Consider the following 19464-nt stretch of genomic DNA (forward strand, 5'->3'; position numbering starts at 1 on the left):
AAGAAATGTGTGTGTAATCTGGTAATCCCAAAAAAATCCCCCTCTGAAGTCAGGCAGCAGATGGCCCTTTATGCTCTGGTGGGTCTGGCTGGGTTTGGCCGGGCTGGGGCACAGTCAGGACACCAAATCCAGACTGGGAACACTGGGAACTGCTGGGGCAGGCAGGGAGGGAATGATCTGGGACTGGGGCTGATCCAGAGAGGAACTGGGAATTGCCTGGACTAAACTGGGACTGGGGAAAGTGGCCTGGGAGTGGGGATGGACCAGTCTGGGACTGGGGAAAGTAGTCTGGAACTGGGGAAAGTGATCTGGGAATGGGGAAACCAGTCTGGAAATGGGGAAACTGGTCTGGGACTGGGGAAACTGATCTGGGACTGGGGAAACTGATCTGGGACTAGGGAAACTGGTCTGGGACTGGGGAAACTGGTCTGGGATTGGGGAAATTGATCTGGGAATGGGGAAATTGGCCTGGGACTAGGGAAACTGATCTGGGACTGGGGAAACTGGTCTGGGACTGGGGAAACTGGTCTGGGATTGGGGAAATTGATCTGGGAATGGGGAAACTGGTCAGGGATTGAGGAAATTGATCTGGGAATGGGGAAATTGGTCTGGGACTAGACTGAGCTGAAACTGGGAGGTTTTTTGAAGCATATACTGATCATGGGCTGGGGATGGATTGACCTGGGACTGGGATATTGGTCTGAGACTGGGAACGGACTGACCTGGGACTGGGATATTGGTCTGAGACTGGGAATGGACTGACCTGGTGCTCGTAACCGGTCTGGCTCAGGGAAGACTGCTCTGGGACTGGGGAAACTGGGTTGGAACTGGGAATGGATTTACTTCGGATTGGGAACGACGGGACCGAACCAGCCCGGGATAGACCCGGGACAGGGGCGGGTTAACCACGCCCCCATCCAGCCAAGGCCCCGCCCCCTCCGCGCCAGGCCCCGCCCCCCGGTCAGCTGATTTCGGGGAAAGCCGCGCTTTAAGAGAAACCGCGGCGCGCGCCCGGCCGGGACGCTCCTCATTGGTCAACCCCGAACGGCCCCGCCTCTCCATTGGGTAGGGCGGGAGCGGTGAGGAGCCGGTGATTGGTGGAGCATGGAGTGGGCGTGGCAATGGGCGTGGTCGCATAATCTCGCTGGTATATATAATGAGCTCGGCGAAACCGCGGGCGTGGCACCGGGAGCGCTGAAACGGGAACGGCACCGGCACCGGCCGGGGGACAGGTACCGGCATCCCCATAGCAGCATCCCCATAGCAGCATCCCCCGCGGGTGGGTTGGGACCGGCTCGGGGACAGGGACCTGCATGCCCCGTGGGTGGTCAGGGACCGGCACCGGCATCCCCTGTAGGAGGGCAGCGACCTGCCCGGGACCGCGTCCTGTACCGGCATCCTCTGTGAGAGGACACCGGGAAAGCACCAGCAGCGGGCCGGGAAAGGCTGGGGCAGGTCCCGAGCCCTACCCCGGTTTCCCGCACGCCTGCGGGCTGCCGAGGAGCGCAGGGGTGTGCGGGATGGCACGGATGCGGGATGTCCCCGTGTCGTGGTCCCCTGCGCAAGGAGCGAGCCCGCTGCGGGTGGCAGAGCCCGGGATGGGCGGGTTGGAGCCGCGGCGATGCTGCTGCCAGCCCGGTGGAGGCGGCTCCTCGATGCTGTCCCGTGCGTGTGACTCCTTCTCGGGGAGGGAGATGGAGCCCCGGCCTCCGGCAGCGATGGGAAGAAGCTTTCTAGAGAAACAAGTGTCCCATTTCTGCGGGATTTCTCAGATTCTTCCCTTTCGGCATCACTCGGGGTGGGCGCTGGTGCCCCCAGAGAAGCTGCGTGTGCCCCGTTCCTCCAGGGATGGGCTGTGGCATGTCCTTTGGGACATCCAGCTGGCATCCAGGGCTGTGCCCTCCGTGATCTTTTGGCTGGTGATGTTGGTGCTCACCATCCCTAAAAACCAGGGGCTGTGCTCTGGGTAGCCAGGGCCATCTAGAAGGGATGGAATTTGGTGGCACTGAGCTGGTGGCAGCCCATGGCAAAGCAGGGACCACTGGCTATCAGGCTGTGCTGGGAGCATCCTTGTTTTCTCCCCAGAAATCTTCCAGTGGGGCAGTAAATAATAAGTAAAGAAGGGAGAGGCAGTCCTGTAAAATGTAGAGCCCAAAATGCCTGGGAAGTTGGTTCAGGGGCTGCTGATCATTTCTGCCAGGCCACCAGCTCCTGTCATAGCATGGAGGTGACAGGGACGGTGAGCCTGGCACTTTGCTTCCAGCAGTTGTGTGTTCCTTATCCCTGGGAGGATCTGGGATGCAGTTTGGAGCTGGCACCTGCTCCCCAAGTAGTGCTGGGTGAGAGGAGCTGCTGCCCCCTCCGGGACAATCCTTGTGCCAAGGCCAGCCAGGGACAGCTCTGGCACCCGAGCACGGCCTGCCCAGTGTCACTTGCTCAGGTGACAGCACAGCTGGGGGCTCTATTCCCCATCCATCTGCTTCCTCTGTGAGTTATCCTGCAGCAAAATAGGAATAAGCAGAGCACTGAGTCAGCCGCTTCTGGGAGCGGAACTTTGGTAGAGCTGGAGGAAGAATTTGTAGTAACTCAGAAGGAAATTGCCTTGATTTTTCTTTTTTTTTAAATTTTTTAAATTTTGAAAGAAGCAGAGGATGGGGTGGGGGTGTGGGCTGGGGGTGTTTTAATCTTAGAATTGCAGAACTGGGGGATCACAGAAGGGTTTGGGTTGGAAGAGACTCTAGAGTGGGCAGACATTGGCATGTGGGGCTTCCAAAAGCTGCAGGTGGTGCTGCTGCCAGCTGAGCATGGGGCAAAGGGGCAGAGCAGCCCAGTGCCTGTGCTGGGATGGAGCTGGCAGAGCTGAGAGGGCTCACTTGGTGTCTCTGTGTGAAAAATGCCAATCACTTGTTTTTAAAATTTTAAACGTTTAATAGTAACAAAATGGTTATGAAAATAGTAATATAATTAGAGTAATAATAATTTGGACAATTTGAATTAGAGACAATAGAAACAAAGAGTTACAGACAGTATGGGTACCTCTTTCTGGGTAAAATAAGCCTGAAAAGAGACCCACGTTAACAGAGGATTAACCCTTAAAAGCAATAACATGTTGCACATTCATACACCTCATCCATGATGCATCAATTCCATTCAAACACAGGATTCTGTCTGGTCAGTGTCAGCTTCTTCCTCTGAATCCTGACGGCGTCTTCAGGGCTGAGCGAAGCAGGAAGAAGTTCGTTTCCTCTGATAAGAGAATTCTGATAAATTCTCTTTCTCTGAAAGATTCAGGTGTCCCGTGGCCGCCATCTCGGTGTGAGCCTTTAAAAAGAGTATCTAACGTAGCAATTTTCTATTTTAACACTGTAACCTAAAACAACATTTAACGCGCTACTCAAGAAAACCAACGCAGCGCAACTTTCTAACACAGCACCTGCGATATTCACTGGAATATTTGAGAAAAGGCAATGGCAAGCTGTGCCTTTCTGCCCCCGCAGGATGTGCGACAGGAACGGCGGGCGGCGGCTGCGGCAGTGGCTGATCGAGCAGATCGACAGCGAGCTCTACGCGGGGCTCATCTGGGAGAACGAGGACAAGTCCATGTTCCGCATCCCCTGGAAGCACGCCGGCAAGCAGGACTACAACCAGGAGGTGGATGCTTCTATTTTCAAGGTAGGCAATGTCTTTTCTTGGTGGTTCCTCGTTGGAATCCAGGAAATCCCTCTGGCTGCCCTGGAGGGCTCGAGACCCTGCCAAGGGGGGGCTCAGAGACCTTGGCAAGACCCCCGTGCCTTTGGTCTTGACCCACAGGAAAAACAATCACCAACATTTATATGAAGGATTACAGTTCAAGAAACTTTGAGTAGAATGACAGTGAGTTCATCACAGGGTGAAAATGTGGAATTTTGGGGTTTTTAGAATGGGGGCTCAGGGGGCAAGATGGAGGGATCTGTGCGTGTTCTGTCTTTCTCCTTCTTCCTCTTGGCCTCTGTCTTCTGCTGTGATGTTGGCACCTTTGGGTTGGTTTAAGGTAGAAGCTCCCTGTATAACACAGGTGATGGGTATTGGGAAGTTATGGTAAATAATGTACAGGTAGTTTTTAGTGTAAAAGACAACACCAGTGTGCCTCAACCCGACCTGCCAGACAGACCTCAGCAGGTCAGAGAAAGAATGGTATGGATGACGAATAATAAACAACCTTGAGAACGAGAACACAAAAATCCTGACTCCTTCTTCGACTGCCAGGCTGGGAAAAAGAAGCTTGTACACATCTCGGAGTCGCTCTGCCCAGCAGAGATTCTGAGAGTTCCTGGGCTCTGTGCTGCTGGTTTTGTCCCTTTGTGGGACATGGCCATACTGTCTCTGGATTTTGTGTCTCTAATCCTTGCAGGAGATGCTGCAGTTGGTCTCCTGGCTTTTTTTGGGGGGATGATTTACTCCTTTTCATCAAAATTTAGGACAGTTTTAGGTTTGTTTTCAGTGTGTTTGAATTCAGTTGTGATGTCAGAAGCAGCTTTTGACCTGCTCTAAACTTCTCATGAGCTTGATGATAAAATACTGGGTTTATGTTAAAAAAACCATAAAAAGACTCTGTAGGTGGGAAGGATGGATGTCACTGAAGCGGGGTTTCCAGTTTTGGAAAAAATGGGAAAATACCATCCTGAAGCAAAAAGTTCAGGTTTTCCCCAGGAATTCCCTTCCCTCTGACCCCACTTCCAAGTATATGTACTGCTGAAGGAGTTTAATTTCAGTAAGAACTGGTTTGGGAGCGCTGAGTTATGAGGATAGCCTTGAACTCAGCCCTCTGAAAATATAGAAATCTCTGTAAAAGAAATCAATCTGTATTTAAAAAAACATGTAATGTTTTTCATTAATCCTTCAGTGGTAAAATATGTTCCTCTACTAAAAGGACAAATGATGTTCTGATCTTAGGGAAACCAATTTTATTTATTAATTAGTCAGGAGCTGGGAAATGAGGTTTATTTTGATTTTTGAGCAGCGATTCCTCGTGCTTCTGACCTGTAGGTGCAGAAGTGAACCCTCAAGTGATGATTTTGACCTCTGCTTTTTGAAAACCTGGCTTTTGCAAGCCTTTTCTGCATTTCTGAGGCAGGCAGTGCTGCTCTGCACCCCAAACCCCCCCAGGTGTGGTGGCTGTGCAGGTGGCCGCAGTCTAGGAGCGAAACAGCAAATCCCCCAGAGATGCTCGAGAGGCTGCAAGATGCAAAATGCTCTCTGCAACCTCAGCTCTTCCTCCCTGAGAGGCTTTGTAGGGCTCACAGGGAGGATTTTCTTAGGTTTTTCTCATTCTTTGCTTTAGGCCTGGGCTGTTTTCAAAGGCAAGTTCAAGGAGGGTGACAAAGCCGAGCCGGCCACGTGGAAGACGCGGCTCCGCTGCGCCCTGAACAAGAGCCCAGACTTTGAGGAGGTGACAGACAGGTCCCAGCTGGACATCTCCGAGCCCTACAAGGTCTACAGGATCGTGCCAGAGGAGGAGCAGAAGTGTGAGTGCCCCAGGAAGGGAGTGAGCCCTGCCCCGGGTCCGTGCTGGGAGCGCAGCTCTGCTCCCTGGCCAGCCCCTGCTCTGTGCTCTGTGCTTGTCCCGCTCTGCAGGTGTCCCCTGGGGTGACAGGGAGGGCAGGAGAAAGGCCAGGCTTGGGTTTTTTAACCCCTTAAACCCCTAGGAAATGTGGGACAGCTGCAGACTCATGGGAGCTCCCACCCCCTGAGGATGTTGTAGGGGCAAATTCCACCTTCCCTGCCTGGGGGAGGGACATGAGCCTCAACCTCTTTTTTTCCTCCCAACCCCTGTCCTGTGAGGATGGTGGGGAGCTGCAATAAATCCCTCTTTTTGCTGGAGGAGCAATAATTTTGCAGAGAGCTGCTCTGATGTCCGGTGTGGCTCAGCTCACACTAACTATAACTCTCTCTGTGGTTAGGGGAGCATGTGTTCTTTGTCCTTTTTTTTTTTTTTTTTTAAGTTAAAAACTTGCAAAAATAAAGCATGATTTTGCAGTCAGGAAATCTGCCTTTAGCATCTCTGTCCCCTCCAGCCCGTTCACACAGGAGCTGTGCTGCCACTATGCAAATGGCACTGCAGGTTCCCACCAGCAGCACCACTGCCCTGGGGTGGCTGATGGAAAAAAGAGAAGCAGCAGCCCCAGCCCCAGTCTCTGGGGTGCTCAAAAAAACCCCAAACATTCTCCTCTGCTCCAGCTCTGTCTCTGTCACCAGTCAGGCTTTTGATTTCTCTTGCTGCTGGTCCCTGTGTGGGGTGGAAATGAGTTGTAAAGTGATTTTTGGCCCCAAACAAGCAGCTCTGGAGGGGCTGTGAGCCTCTCCAAGGTGCTGTTTCATGGCTCTGCTGTGGTTCCTGCTTTCACCACTTTCACTGGGTGAGAGGCTTCCCAAACCCTGCAGGATGAGCTGTGCTTGGCCAGTGTGGGTATTCTGAGTGCAGCCCCCCCTCTCCCTGCAGGCAAAGCAGGGGTGGCCAACGGGAGCAGCCTGAACGATGTCACCGAGATGGACTGCAGCTCCTCTGCCATCGACGACCTCATCAAAGAGGTGAGGCCCCACCTGGCTGCAGGTGCAGGGCTTTGGGGAGGTGCTGCCTTCCCCAGATTGCCCCTGCAAAGCGGCAGGGCTGGGTCTGCAGCTCCTTCAGGCGAGCCAGCAGCAGCACACCAGGTTCTGATGCTGGCTCCTGCTTTCCTTGTGCATCCAGCTGGGAGAGAGCCTCACTGGGGATGGCTCTGTCACAGCTCTGTGCCCCTCCTTGGCCTTGTCACACCTGGCTGCTTGCCCTCTGTAGCCCTTGAGGCTCTTATTCAGATGTACAACCTGGGCAATGCCAGACTTGGTCTTCCCAACCCCCCAAAATTGGCTGGTGATTTCATTTGGGCCCTCCCTGAGTGCTCCAAGTGCCTCGCTGGGGGCATCAAACCTGCTCTGATCCTGGTGTCTGCTGTCCCACAGCCCTCCTGTGTGGATGAGTACCTGGGCATCATCAAGAGGAGCCCCTCACCCCCCCAGGAGACCTGCAGGAACCCCCCAGTACCCGACTGGTGGGTGCAGCAGCCCAGCCCTGGTACGTAGCCAACAGCTTGTGTGGTGTTTGGGAGGTTTTTGGGGCAGGAAAAGTCTTCCTGTGCAGAGATACAGAATGGGGAGCAGTTTTTTTTAGTTTCCTTATTAAGAATGTTTGAAATACTCATGAAGAAATCCAGCTGGCAGATTTTGCTGGCATTTCCCATGTGAGAGCTGGGAAACCTGGGGCAGAAAATGAGGGGGCTGGTGAGGGGAGCTGGGGGATTGAGATTTGGGAATGCAGGCTCAGCCTGGCTTTCTGTGCCCACAGCGTTGCCCCTGATGAATGGATACTCCAGCTATGAGCAGTATCACTCAGGTAAGGCACCTCACCTGGCCAGCAGGTGCCCCTCTCTGTTTGAGGTGGCTCTGACTCTGTCCCCCACCTTCAGGGAGGCTTTGCTTTGGGTTTGGGAGGTGCTGCACCCTCCTGGTTATCCCCATTTCCATGCTGGGATGAATCCTGCCTGGTGGCATGGGGGCAGAGAGCAGCAGCTGGGACCGGGCAGCCTTTGGGATGGGGGGAGTGTGGAGCAAAGGCAGGAGGGAGAGGTTCAATGGGTTTGAAACCAAACCAAACCACCAGAAGTTCCACCTCAATGGGAGGGAAAACTTCCCATGGAGGGTGTCAGAGTGGAGTTGTGGAATTTCTCTCCCTGGAGACATTCAGAGAGGAATTCATGGAACAAATCCCACCTGGATTTGCTCCTGTGTCACCTGCTCCAGGTGACCCTACCTGGGCAGAGGGCTTGGACTGGGTGGTCCAGAGGTCCCTTCTGACCCCAACACTCCATGATCCTGTAATACTGGGAACTCTTGCTGGACCTCCACCAAGAGAGAGCCGCTCCCAGGAGATTTGGTGTGATGGTGATTGCAGGGGTCCCAGGATGAGGGAAGAGGCGAGAAAGTTGACTCCATGTTCAGAAGGCTTGGTTTATAATTTTATGATATATATTTTATTAAAAACTATACTGAAAGAATGGAAGAAAGGATTTCATCAGAAGGCTGGCTGAGAATAGAAAAAGAATGAATAACAAAGGTTTGTCTGTGATTGAGACAGTGTGGACAGCTGGACTGGGATTGGCCATGAATTAGAAACAACCACATGAGACCAATCCCAGATCCACCTGCTGCATCCCACAGCAGCAAACAATCATTGTTTACATTTGTTCCTGAGGCCTCACAGCTTCTCAGGAGAAAAATCCCGAGGAAAGCATTTTTCATAAAACATGTTGGTGACAATTTGGGATTGGGGCAGGGCAGCGAGGATCGGCTTTGTCCCTCCCTGATGAGACGTGCGCGTCCCTCACCTCCCAGGTTATTCCCAGATGGTGATCAGCTTCTACTACAGCGGGAGGCTGGTGGGCCACGTCAGCACCTCGTGCTCTGAGGGCTGCAGGATCTCCCTGGGGCAGCCCTCGGGCCACGGGGAGAAGCTCTACGCCCCCGATGCCCTGGAGCACGTGCGGTTCCCCTCGGCCGACGCCATCCAGAACGACCGCCAGAAGCAGATCACCAGGAAGCTCTTTGGCCACCTGGAGAGGGGTGTCCTCCTGCACAGCAACAAGCAGGGCATCTTCATCAAGAGGCTGTGCCAGGGCAGGGTCTTCTGGAGTGGCAACACCATGGCCTACAAGGACCGGCCCAACAAACTGGACCGGGAGGACGTGGTGAAGATCTTTGACACCAACTTGTTCTTCCGAGGTTTGTAGGAGCCTCCTGATTTTTTTTAAATTTTTTGTTGGGATTTCTGCTCTTTCCTGTGGGAAATAAAGCCCTGCGTTGGGTGGTTGAGGGTGATCAGCCAGCAGATGTGGTGGACAGTCCTGGGGGCAGCAGTCTGGGGTGGGGAAACCTTCAGGAGGGTGGAGGAGGAGATGGGAGAACAGGGGTATGACTCTGGCCAGAAAGTCCCTGGGAAAGCTGAGGAAATTCTGGGATCCCAAAGCCTTGGGACAATGCCCAGAGGGTTTCTGGAGCTTGAACCCAGCATGGGACCCCTTGAGCCCTGTGGTGGGGTCAAAAGGGTGGAGCCCTTTTTCCTCACACCTATTGAATCCCTCCCTGCTGGGTTCCCAAGGATGAGCCGGTGACACTACCAGACCTAGGGAAGGATAATGGGGTGTTTGGGGTCACGTGGCAAATTCCAAACTGGTGGCTTTGCTCGAGCCCACGGCTTCCTTGCGGGGTGCTTGGTCCCAGGGATGTGCAACAAAGCCTCTGGAGGGCAAATTCCCAGTTTTCCTCTGTCCTCGCAGAGCTGCAGCAGTACTACAACAACCAGGGCCGCTTCCCAGACAGCAGGGTGATGCTGTGCTTCGGGGAGGAGTTCCCAGACGCCGTGCCCCTGAGGTGTAAACTCATCCTTGTCCAGGTATGGGGGGCTGGGAGGAAAAGGGACCCAGGCAGGGTGGGAATTCTGCCAGCAGAGCCCCACCCCTGCAGCCACGGGGCATTTGGGTGCCTGGGCTGGGGTGGAAGAGGCTTTTCCACAGCCTCCTGAGAGATGCTTGGGCTGCTGATGATCAAATTCCTGGAGCTGGGTTTGCAAATGAAGCTCCCTAAGGGCATGAGTTTGGTGAACCAAAGGGAAATCTTTCCTCTTCCTCCTGATCCTGCATTGGCACTGGGGCTTCTGCCTTTTCCTGTGGGAAATGGGGAAGTAAATCCCTGGAGTGGTGGATTTGAGACCAGCCAGTGATGTGGTCAACAGCTGTGATTGGCAGCAGTGGGAGAGGGAAAAAGGGGGTGGGATATGGGGTCAGTCCTCATGGCTCTGGCCAGAAACTTCTCCTTGGAGAAGCAGCTGTAGGGTTGAGAAGGCTCAGGACAGGAGCTTTTGGAGCCTCTTGGGCCAGCAGGGATGTGACAGGGAGGGCACAGGGAGGGTGTGGCATCCCCTCCTGAGCAAGCAGAGACCCACCAGGTCTGTCAGGTCCAGAGACTGGTCCTGTGCCTCCTGCACAGCTCCTGACCTTGTCACCTCTTGCTGTCCTGGATGGATCACCCTGGATGTGCTGGGACACCCCCAGCCTGTCCTGATGCCCCAGGAGTTCACTCCTCACTCAATCCCTGCCCTTTTTCCCGTGTCCAGGTGGAGCAGCTGTACCTGAGGCAGGTGGTGGACGAGGCTGGCAAGAGCTGCAGCTCCAGCCCCATGCTGCCCATGGCTGAGGAGCCCCAGCACGAGCAGGGCTACCGGATCTTCCAGGACATCTGCACACCCCGGCCGCTCTTCCGGGAGAGCCAGCAGATCGCCGTGTGAGCCTGTGCCCTGCCCCTGCTGGGCTGGCCTGGCCACACCCAGACTGCTCCCACCAGTGCCTAAGTGTCTGAAAAAGTGACACTAAAAAGTGTCCTTTTTTCTTAATTTTTTTCTTATTTTTTCCTCTTTTTTCCTTATTTTTTTCTTATTTTTTCCTTATATATTTTTTTTTTCTTAAATTTTCTTAATTTCTTATTTTTCCTCCTTTTTATATTTTCATTTTCCTCCTTTTTATATTTTCATTTTCCTCCTTTTTATATTTTCATTTTCCTCCTTTTTATATTTTCATATTTTCATTTTCCTCTTTTTTTTATTATTATTTTTTTCCTTTTTTTATTATTATTTTTTTCTTTTTTTAATTATTATTTTCCTCCTTTTTTAATTATTATTTTCCTTTTTTTTCTTGCTCCTTTTTTTTTTTATTTTCCGCTCCTTTTTTTTTATTTTCTGCTCCTTTTTTTTTTTTCTTTTGGGAAGTTGGGTTTGCTTCTTTGCTGTTTCCAGTGCAGAGTCTATCTAAATCCAGTGGTGAAAATTGCCATGAGCAAGCAGGTTGGATGTTCAGTGTTTGTCCTGTAAAGAACTGATGATAAAAGTGACTTTTCTAGTCCCAGGACTGTCTGTAGCTCATGGCTGGGGGACATCCAAGCTGTGCAGGAGGGTCAGGGCTGGCTTTGCTTTGTGTTGCCTTTGTTAATGGCCAGTCAGGCAGAACCAAAAACCAGCAGCTGTAACCACCTGCCCCAACAATCTGCAATTCAGACCTTGCTGAGAGCAGCAATTCGATAGGAGGTGACTCTTGGAAAAGCCTCAGAATGCTCAAATTTAGGAAATTATATCCAGGAATCAGCTTTCCCCCTTCAAAGAGTCCTGCTGGTGGAAGGCAGGGTGTGCCTCCCAAAGAGAACTCCTGAAATTCCTCTTCATTTTTGCTGTGAGATTTACGTGTTTCTCTTTCACGCCAAAGTGGATTGAAATTTGGAAACCCGTGCAGAGATTCTATATGTAAATATTGAATATGAAAACTTGGGAATCTTAATTTTTCCTGACCAGAGCCAGAGTTTATATAAATATACAGAATTTTAATTTTTCAAGATTGCAGCGTAGTGTGAATAGCTTGGCTTCACCCTCCCAAACACACGTGTGGGGCTCTCCCAGGCGTGTCCAGGCAGTGTCATCCATGTGTAAATCCTGATTTTCACAGCCTCTGTGTGCCCCCAGCTCTGGGGAGCTGCTGGTGCCTCCCAGAGCAGGGCTGCACACGTGTGCGTGCCACCAAAGCTGCCTATTTATTGTATGCCTGAGGTTTGTTAGTTTTTGGAGTCAATTTTTATATCTCCCTGCAATTAAAGTGCTATATTTTGTATTTCTCTTGCCATGTGGTTTTTGGGTGCAATGGGTGGGGTCTCAGAGCTTCTGGGGGGAGTCTGGGACCTCTGACTTGCCCCTAGTTTGGTTTTACCTGTGGTGGGGTCTGTGTTAAGCCTTTGTCACCTCCTTCCTCTTGCTGGATTCACCTCCAGGCAGAAAGAAATGAGTCAAAGATGCTGTCATGCAGTGGAGGGAGGGAAATAGGGTCACTTGGAGAGCCTTCATTCCAGGGAGGAGGAGGAGGATGTGTCCCTGCTCATCTGCCACAGCACTGAGCTGGGTGTGATGCTTCAGGGTCACGGGGTGGGGGCAGTTCTTTATGGTTGTGTCCAAAAACTTCCTTTTTTCCTTTTCCCATGGGAAATGGGAGCGTTTCCCCTCTGTCCTCTCATGGTGTAATCCCAGCTGACAGACAGCCAGGTGCCTCCCTCATTCCCTGGTACCCCTTCAGGGGGAGGGGAATTGGGAAGAAAAGCCCTGTGGATTGAGAACATTTTAATATTTGGAAGAAATTCTTAACTTTGGGCAGGAATTCTTCCCTATGAGGGAGCTGAGGGTCTGGCACGGGGTGCCCAGAGAAGCTGTGGCTGCCCCTGGATCCCTGGAAATATCAAGGCAAGGTCTGATGGTGCTGGGAGCAATCTGGAACAGTGGAAGGCATCCCTGCCCATGGCAGGGGGGGAATGAGTTGCACTTTAAGGTCCCTTCCAATGAAAAGAGTTCAGGGATTCCAATTATAAAAATACCAAGTGTGGTAATTGTGATGAAAGGGAGAGAGGAGTAAAAGTGAAGGGGAGCAGGTGCTGCACTTGTTCATCCCTGCTGGGAGGAAAATGAGCTCTCTCCCAGCAGAAACCGGGACACTTCTCCATCCAGATTTCTCGGGGTTCTGCTCTAGGGGGGTGCCCTGAGATGGGAGAAGCAGCTGGAACTTTGTAATCAAACATGAGGATTGAGGGGATTCCTTCATGCTTGCCCCAGCCCTGCTGGTGGGGAGCTGGTGCCTGGTGATGCCGTGGGAAGGCTGAGCTGGAACAGAGCCTGGGCAGAGGTGCAGAATAAAGCAGGGATTTATTAAAAGGATCTCCTCCATGGATCCACCTTGGGCAGCACAAGGGCCCAGCCAGGGCTGCGCCCAAGGTGAACCAAAATGGTCCCAAAATGAACCCAAGGTGAACCAAAATGGCCCCAAAATGAACCCAAGGTGAACCAAAATGGTCCCAAAATGAACCCAAGATGAACCAAAATGTTCCCAAAATGCCCGGCCGGGCACGGGGTCTCTCCCTGGGATCAGTTCTGCTCCATTTGCACCTTGCAGTTCATTGTCCCATCCCAGCTTTAGCCCCTGCAGTCCCACCCTGCTTGTTTTTCTCTCTCCAGCCCACGGGGTTTGTGCTCCTGGGCTGAGATTTGGGTCATTTGTCCTTGGTGCCCAGCTGGAGCAGGAATTGTTTTGTCTCCCTGCTCTGTGCACAGAGCTCAGCACCCCCTGATGTGAGCCCAGACCCACACACTAAAGCAGCACAGAATGGGAAAAATTTAAGATCTAAAACCTGAGGCATCGCCTGTGTGCCCTGGCAGGGTGGAGGTGGGACTGAGGTACCCTCTGTGGGCTGTGCTGGAACAACTCATGATGGGCTGGAGCCTGGGGCACCAGAAACCCCACTCGTGGTTTCCCCAGATGTGCAGGGCCAAGTCCTTCCTCAGAAACCACCACCTTGTGCCCGCCTGGAGCCACCTGCTCCTGCCCAGGGCTCTTTCAATTTCCACCCCAGACCGCGGCGGAGCCGTGGGGAGCTGAGGTGCCTTGTGCTGCACTGGTTATTTTTGTGCTGTTCTGGTTATTTTTGGTGCTGCCAGCGTTCCTCAGAGCCCACAGCTCGGTCTGGGACCTCAACCAGCACCGTGGCTTCCATCCCACAGAGATTCCAAGGGGAAATACCTGGTGGGTGAGGAGGGGCTGGGAAGGAGCCAGTGGGATGCAGGAAGGGTAAGGAAGTGGGGACATGATTGTGGGTAGGGGTCACAGAAGTGCTGGGCTTGGGTTTAATGTCTGGGTTTGGGTTGGGTTTGGGACTAAGCTGGGTTCCCTCATCATGAGGAAGCCTCCAAGGCTGATGTTCCAGCACAGATTTCCAGGTGAGTGCAGTGATTTCACCCAGGAGTGCTCTGGCCCAGAGTCACCGTGGCTTTTGTGGGATTCCAGAAGGAATTCCTGCACGTCTCTCGCTTTTCCTGCAAGCCAGGCAGGAATGGCACAGCCATCCCCAGCTGGGGAGCTGGTGGGCTCAGGAAGAGCCCCGATCCAGAGGCAGTGCCTGCATCCTGGGCACCCATCCCTGCACCTTGCTGGGCTCTGGGCAGCTCCAGGGAGCTGCTGCTGCAGCTGTGCCCTGCCTTGGTGGTTTTGGGTGGCTGGTGACTCAAATACTTTCGTTGGTTTCTGTTCATTTGGGTTCCTCTCTGTCACCTCCCCGAAGTGAAACCTCAGTGCCAGTGTCGGCTCCTCTCTGCCAGTGGCTTGTCTGCTGCCAGGTCCCAAAAGTGGCCCAAGTTTTTGGCTGAGGACCCTGTGCCCAAGCTCTGTGGGTGATTTATCTCCTGCATCCCCTCCACTGAGTGATGCTCCTGGTGTAGCAGGACAGTGGAGCACAAATGAGATGCTCGGACTGCCCTCCCTAAAATTCTTGCTGCTTTTTTTGGTGGTTTCCCACACTTGGAGTCTGAGCAGCAGCACCATCAAACTCCTGCTTGATGTCAAGGTATCTCCTGGTGTCCCAGGAGGGCCTGTGGGAACGGGAAGGGAATTTCTGGGAGCTGCCCAGGCTGAACTCCTGCCTTCAGGAGCAAAAGGTTCCACATGGGAAGGAGAGTGGAGGTTAGTTTCCATGAAGGAAACTTCAGCTTGCAGGACATCCAGGGTTCCCTCAAGAATATTTGGGAAGGAGCCATGTGCTTACCAAATCCTCCTGACATCTGGCAGGGAAGGGTGGACCAGGGCAGGAAATTTGGGGGAATTTTCTAAGATTTTCCAGCCTAAAGATGTCTACTCCATGGTAGAGGAACATTTTGATTTCTGGGTGCTGCAAAGGATGTGATCAACACTGCAGTCCCTTGATGTTTTGCTCACTGACTCAGGGATGTAATTTGGGTCCAAAACCAACCTTTTTTCCTGAGATTTGTGGCTGGAAGGCAGCTGGACCTCTGGGAAGCATTTTCCTTGGGAGAAAACGAGCTGGGTTATATCCTGGGTTGTATTAATCTTGTTCATGATGTATTTCTGGAGTTTGGTGAGGGGCACGCAGGACCTGCTCCTCTCCAAACGCCAAAAGCACCACAGAGGGTGGCTTCAGGAGAAGAATTCAGCATCCACGAGGACAACAAGTGTCCATCCACCCCTCCCACATGCCTGAAACCCAGTGTGAGGCGTCACCCAGTGCCAAATTCACGTGAAGAACAAGCTCGGTCGGCTGGCCAGGAGGAAGGCGAGGTTTATCCCAGCTAAATCCTGAGATTTACCCCGTCTCCACCTGGAGACAGAGGAAAAGCTCTGCAGGCATCTCCATCCAGTGCTCTGTGACCACAAGGCAGTGGCAGGTCCCAGCTCACGGTTGAACTGCTCGGGGATCCAAGAGCCACCAGCTCCAGCTGCTTCCTCCAACCTGCCCCCGCCTGGCACCGGCCCCCCCAGGCGCCGCTCCAGGCGTTAGAAAACAAACAGTCACTTTTTATTTCTAGACACCAGCCTCTCCAACTGGGCTGATTGCTCAATGCCCCCCTTTCAGCACTGCAGCCTGCCCAGAGCCAGCTCCTCCAGGCTCTTCCTGGCTGTGTGTTGTAAATGTGGGAGCAGCCCCCTCCTCATGGGCAGCTGGGTGTCGCCTTGGGAAGGCAGGAAAGCTCCATGGAGGCTCCACCTTCCTTTTCCAAAGAAAAGAAATCCTGCTTATATCCCCTTGGGTGGTTTTATGGCCAAGGATGATGATTTGTGGTGGAAACCTGTTGTAATCTGGGAGCAGCCCCCTCCTCACGGGCTCTGGAAGTAGGATGCCTTGGGAAGGCAGGAAAGGTCCATGGGGGCTCCCACCTCCTCTTCCAAAGGGTTTTATACCCCCCTGGGTGGTGGTTTTATGGCCAAGGATGATGATTTGTGATGGAAACCTGTCAGCCAAACCCATCCAGAGCTGACTTTGGTGGATCTCAAGGGCTTTGCCCCATTTTGTGTCTGGTTTTTTTTTGACATGGTTTCACGTGACTCCTTTCAGGTGCCTTTTGGTTTGGGTGGGTGGTGGGGCTTGGTTCAAGGGCCAAACCGTGAGGTCAGAGCTGTAGAGGCAACACAAGGATTGGCCAAAGGCACCTCCTCAGCTCCATCAAAAGAAGGAAGAGGAGGTGTTGGGAAGAGCTGAGGGTGAGGAGGCTGAAGCTGCAGGAATTCCTCAAGCTGGACTTGGCTGCAGGAAGGTCTTGTGCAGAGGAAAGGAGATCCCAAACCCCAGAAAACGTGACAGCCACTCAATTTCCAGAATCAGCTTCCGACAGGTGCCCTCTCCCTCTGCAGGTCTGTGCCTGAACCCCAGCTGCTGAAAACAGCAGAAACAGCAGCAGCAGAGACAGCACAGGGACGGGGAGAAACACGGCGATATTTGTGCAGAACTTTGGGTTTGGTATGAGACCCAGTCCAGGCTGAAATCCCCTCCCTTCCCCCTCAGCCTGCATGAGCTCAGGGGCTGTGTCCTGCTCTGACCTGTTTTTATTGCGGGTGATTTGTTTGTGATAGCGAAACGCCCGGATGCACCGAGCAGCCATAAAAATCAGCCTGAGAGTTTTGTGTGTCTGGGTGCCCCTGAGCCACCAGGTAACCTGGGCCTCTGCTGCTCTTCCTTAGAAGGATTTGGTGTCAGCCCTAAAAATGGAAATGGGAAGAAGCAAAAGGGCATTTCAGGCCATTGCACAAGGAGGTCTTTGCAATGTGGTGGTTAAAAATAAATAAAAAAATACTCCAAGCTGGAGAAATATTCCTTTTCCTTCTTTTCACCCCAATGTGTGAATGTAGTTGGGTGTTCAGAAGAGTTGCTCCAGCTCTTGCTGAGAGAATAATTCACATGGATTATGTAAAACCTCCTTACTCTGTGCTGGGTGTTTTTCAGAGAAATGCAAATCATAGAAACGTGGAAGGATTTGGGTTGGAAGGGACTTTAAAGCTCTTCTCACTCCAACCTCTCTCTGAAGGCTGGAATACCTTCCATTGGACCAGCCTGCTCAAAACCACCAAAAACAACAAGATTTTTAGTTTTTGGAGCAATTAGTTTCAATAATATCAATTTCCAGCATCCCATGGTTCCTGCTTTTTTTCTTCTGTTGGGCTTCAGAGGGAGGACTGAGAGATGTGGAAGCAGCAGTGGTTAGAAAAAAGAGATTCCCTGCTTGTGTCTTTCTGTTCTGTATTTGAGGAGTAACCACTTCTCCCTGAGGTAAATCTGGCTGGTGGACAGGTCTGCAGGGTGCAGAAGGCAGGTTGTTCTTCCCAGGGATCACAGCTAGAAAATAGCAAGAGAGATAATTCTGGGGAATGTTTTTACACCTCTGTCCCAGAAATACAGTCTGGTTTTGTTTTGGAGGAGGGTCTGGACACCTCTTTTGTGAAAATCCCAAATAGTTCAAATTTGCTGATTTGCTTTGCTGCTCCAACCCGGGTTTTCTCTGTTTGCTCCTAAATGCTCATGACCAATGTGACCTCCAGTCCTTCCTTGGGCAGATGCTGAGGTCTGGAGGAGATCTGGTCCAAGGAGAGGTGGGAAGAGCCTCTTTTTCAGGTGGAAAAGGGAAGGGACCACTTGCTTGCATTTAAGGCGAGGAAGGGAAAAATCAGTGGGCAATGTTCACTTGTGGTGTCAGCAGCAAGGGCAAGGGGAGCCTGCAGGAAGGAGGCTCGTGGTTGGGAAGGTGGGGAAGATGGTCTGTGGGGTGGTCTGAGGTGGAAAAGGTGGGGGAAAGTGAGAGAAGGTGGTGGTTGGAGGGAGGTTCATTGCTGATACACCTCAGGAGCAGGGTGAGCACCTGCCCTGCCCAATGGTCCCACACAACATCACCCAACAGATCCCTGGGAGGGGAAGGAGCAAGTGTAGCTGAGCTGAACCCCAAAACCAGGGGCTGAGGGGAGCCTGGACCGTGGCTGTGGCTGCAGCATGGAAGGTCAGAGCCCCCAGCACAGCCCTGCTCCCATCTTTAATGCCCTCAACCCTCTGGTGGCTGTGAGGACCAGCCCCTGTGGAGTGATGGCCAAGAAAGAGCTGGATTCTGTGAGATGGGATCAGAAAGGAGAGAGGGGTTCCACCCTGCTGGGCAGCACACAGCACCAGTCTCTCCCGGGAGAGGGGCAGTCTCCTGGGTTCCTCCTGAGGAGCATCTCTGGTGTCTGCTCGATTCCTCTTTCCTGCCCACAGCCAGTGACGGGGCTGGGTCTCCTTTTGTGGGCTGAGATCAGGCAGGAGACCAAGATCAGGCTGAATGGTGGGGGGAAAAAAACCCTGTGCCCACCCTGGGTGGCTCTGCCCTCGGGGTGGATGTGGGGAACTCTCGGTCTTGACAAGAGTCTGGAAATTCTGGGGTAATTTTAACCTTGCTGTGGGTTGTGAGAAACTGAGGGGTTTTACAGCTTTGCTGTGCTGGGCACTCAAAGTCACAGGGTGCAACTGCCCCAGGAGAAACAGCGAGTCCCAGCTGGAGCAGGGCAGGATCAGTGTGAGCCCTCAGGGCTGGGATCCCCTGGAATGTCCTCTCCCACCTTCTCAGGCTGAGGGCTGTGCCCTCTGATGAAATACAGAGCAGTGAAGGCTCAGGGGAGCTTGGTTCTCAAGGAGGGTTTAGAAAAGGCACAATTCTTCATTTCCCCCCATCAGATTTTTCTGGGTGAAGCTCATGCTGTAAGGATGGGTCATGAAGCCAAGAGGTGTCAGGAGGGTTTTGAGTACCAGGGAGGATTTTGTGTGGCAGGCAGGTGTCTGGCCATCCCATTTGCATGGCCTTTGGGCCATCTAGTTTGGACTAGATGACCTTTAATAATCCCTTCCGTCCCAAATTATTTTACCTGGCCTGGAAATCCTCCTGCTGTGAGTTTGAAACTGCAGAGGTCTCGATGTGAAAGCAAAACCTGGCCTTGGGTTTTGCCTTGTTGAGAAATTATTCCGTGTTTCTGGTAAAGTGACATCATCTTTTCGAGCTGCTGCAGGAAAAGGTGCCACTGTGTCATTTCTGGTCCTGTCTCCTCATTTTGGTTCTTACTCACAGAATCCCAGACAGGTTTGGGTTGGAAGGCATTTTAAAACTCATCCCATCCCACCCCCTGCCACGGCCAGGGACACCTTCCACTGTCCCAAGGTGCTCCAAGCCTTGTCCAACCTGGCCTTGGACATTTCCAGGGATGGGGCAGCCACATTTTGAAGAGTTTGAACACTTTGAAGAATTTAAACACTTAAACACAACAGTGGAAAGCTGGGGATTTCACTGTAATTTTTATGAAACTGGTGGAGTTTGTAGCAGCCTCTTTCTCAAGTGAGAAATGGAAGGAAGGCCATAAACGATGCCTGGAGCCTCTGGAGCATTTTTGCACAGAAGCTCCAGCCCCAGGCACAGGAAAATCTTTGCCTGCCCATGAAGGTTCATTTTCTAAAGGCTGAATATCCTGAGGCCAGTTCTCACCTTGCCCCACGGTGAATTTGCTCATCTCCAAACAACCA

General features: G+C 52.5%; 1 protein-coding gene across 1 annotated transcript; it reads left to right on the forward strand.

Annotated features, from left to right (window-relative positions):
- Window positions 1-3498: 3498 nt before the first annotated feature.
- On the forward strand, window positions 3499-10354 carry IRF8 (interferon regulatory factor 8; the record flags this gene model as incomplete). Its single annotated transcript, XM_084215153.1, has 8 exons — window positions 3499-3672; window positions 5321-5504; window positions 6479-6567; window positions 6979-7090; window positions 7361-7408; window positions 8407-8793; window positions 9348-9463; window positions 10184-10354. The coding sequence occupies 8 exons, from the start codon at window positions 3499-3501 to the stop codon at window positions 10352-10354; spliced, it is 1281 nt and encodes a 426-aa protein (XP_084071279.1).
- Window positions 10355-19464: the final 9110 nt, after the last annotated feature.

The sequence above is a fragment of the Fringilla coelebs genome (assembly GCF_963513975.1).
Source record: "Fringilla coelebs genome assembly, chromosome: 14".
In the NCBI taxonomy this organism is placed as follows: Eukaryota; Metazoa; Chordata; class Aves; order Passeriformes; family Fringillidae; genus Fringilla; species Fringilla coelebs.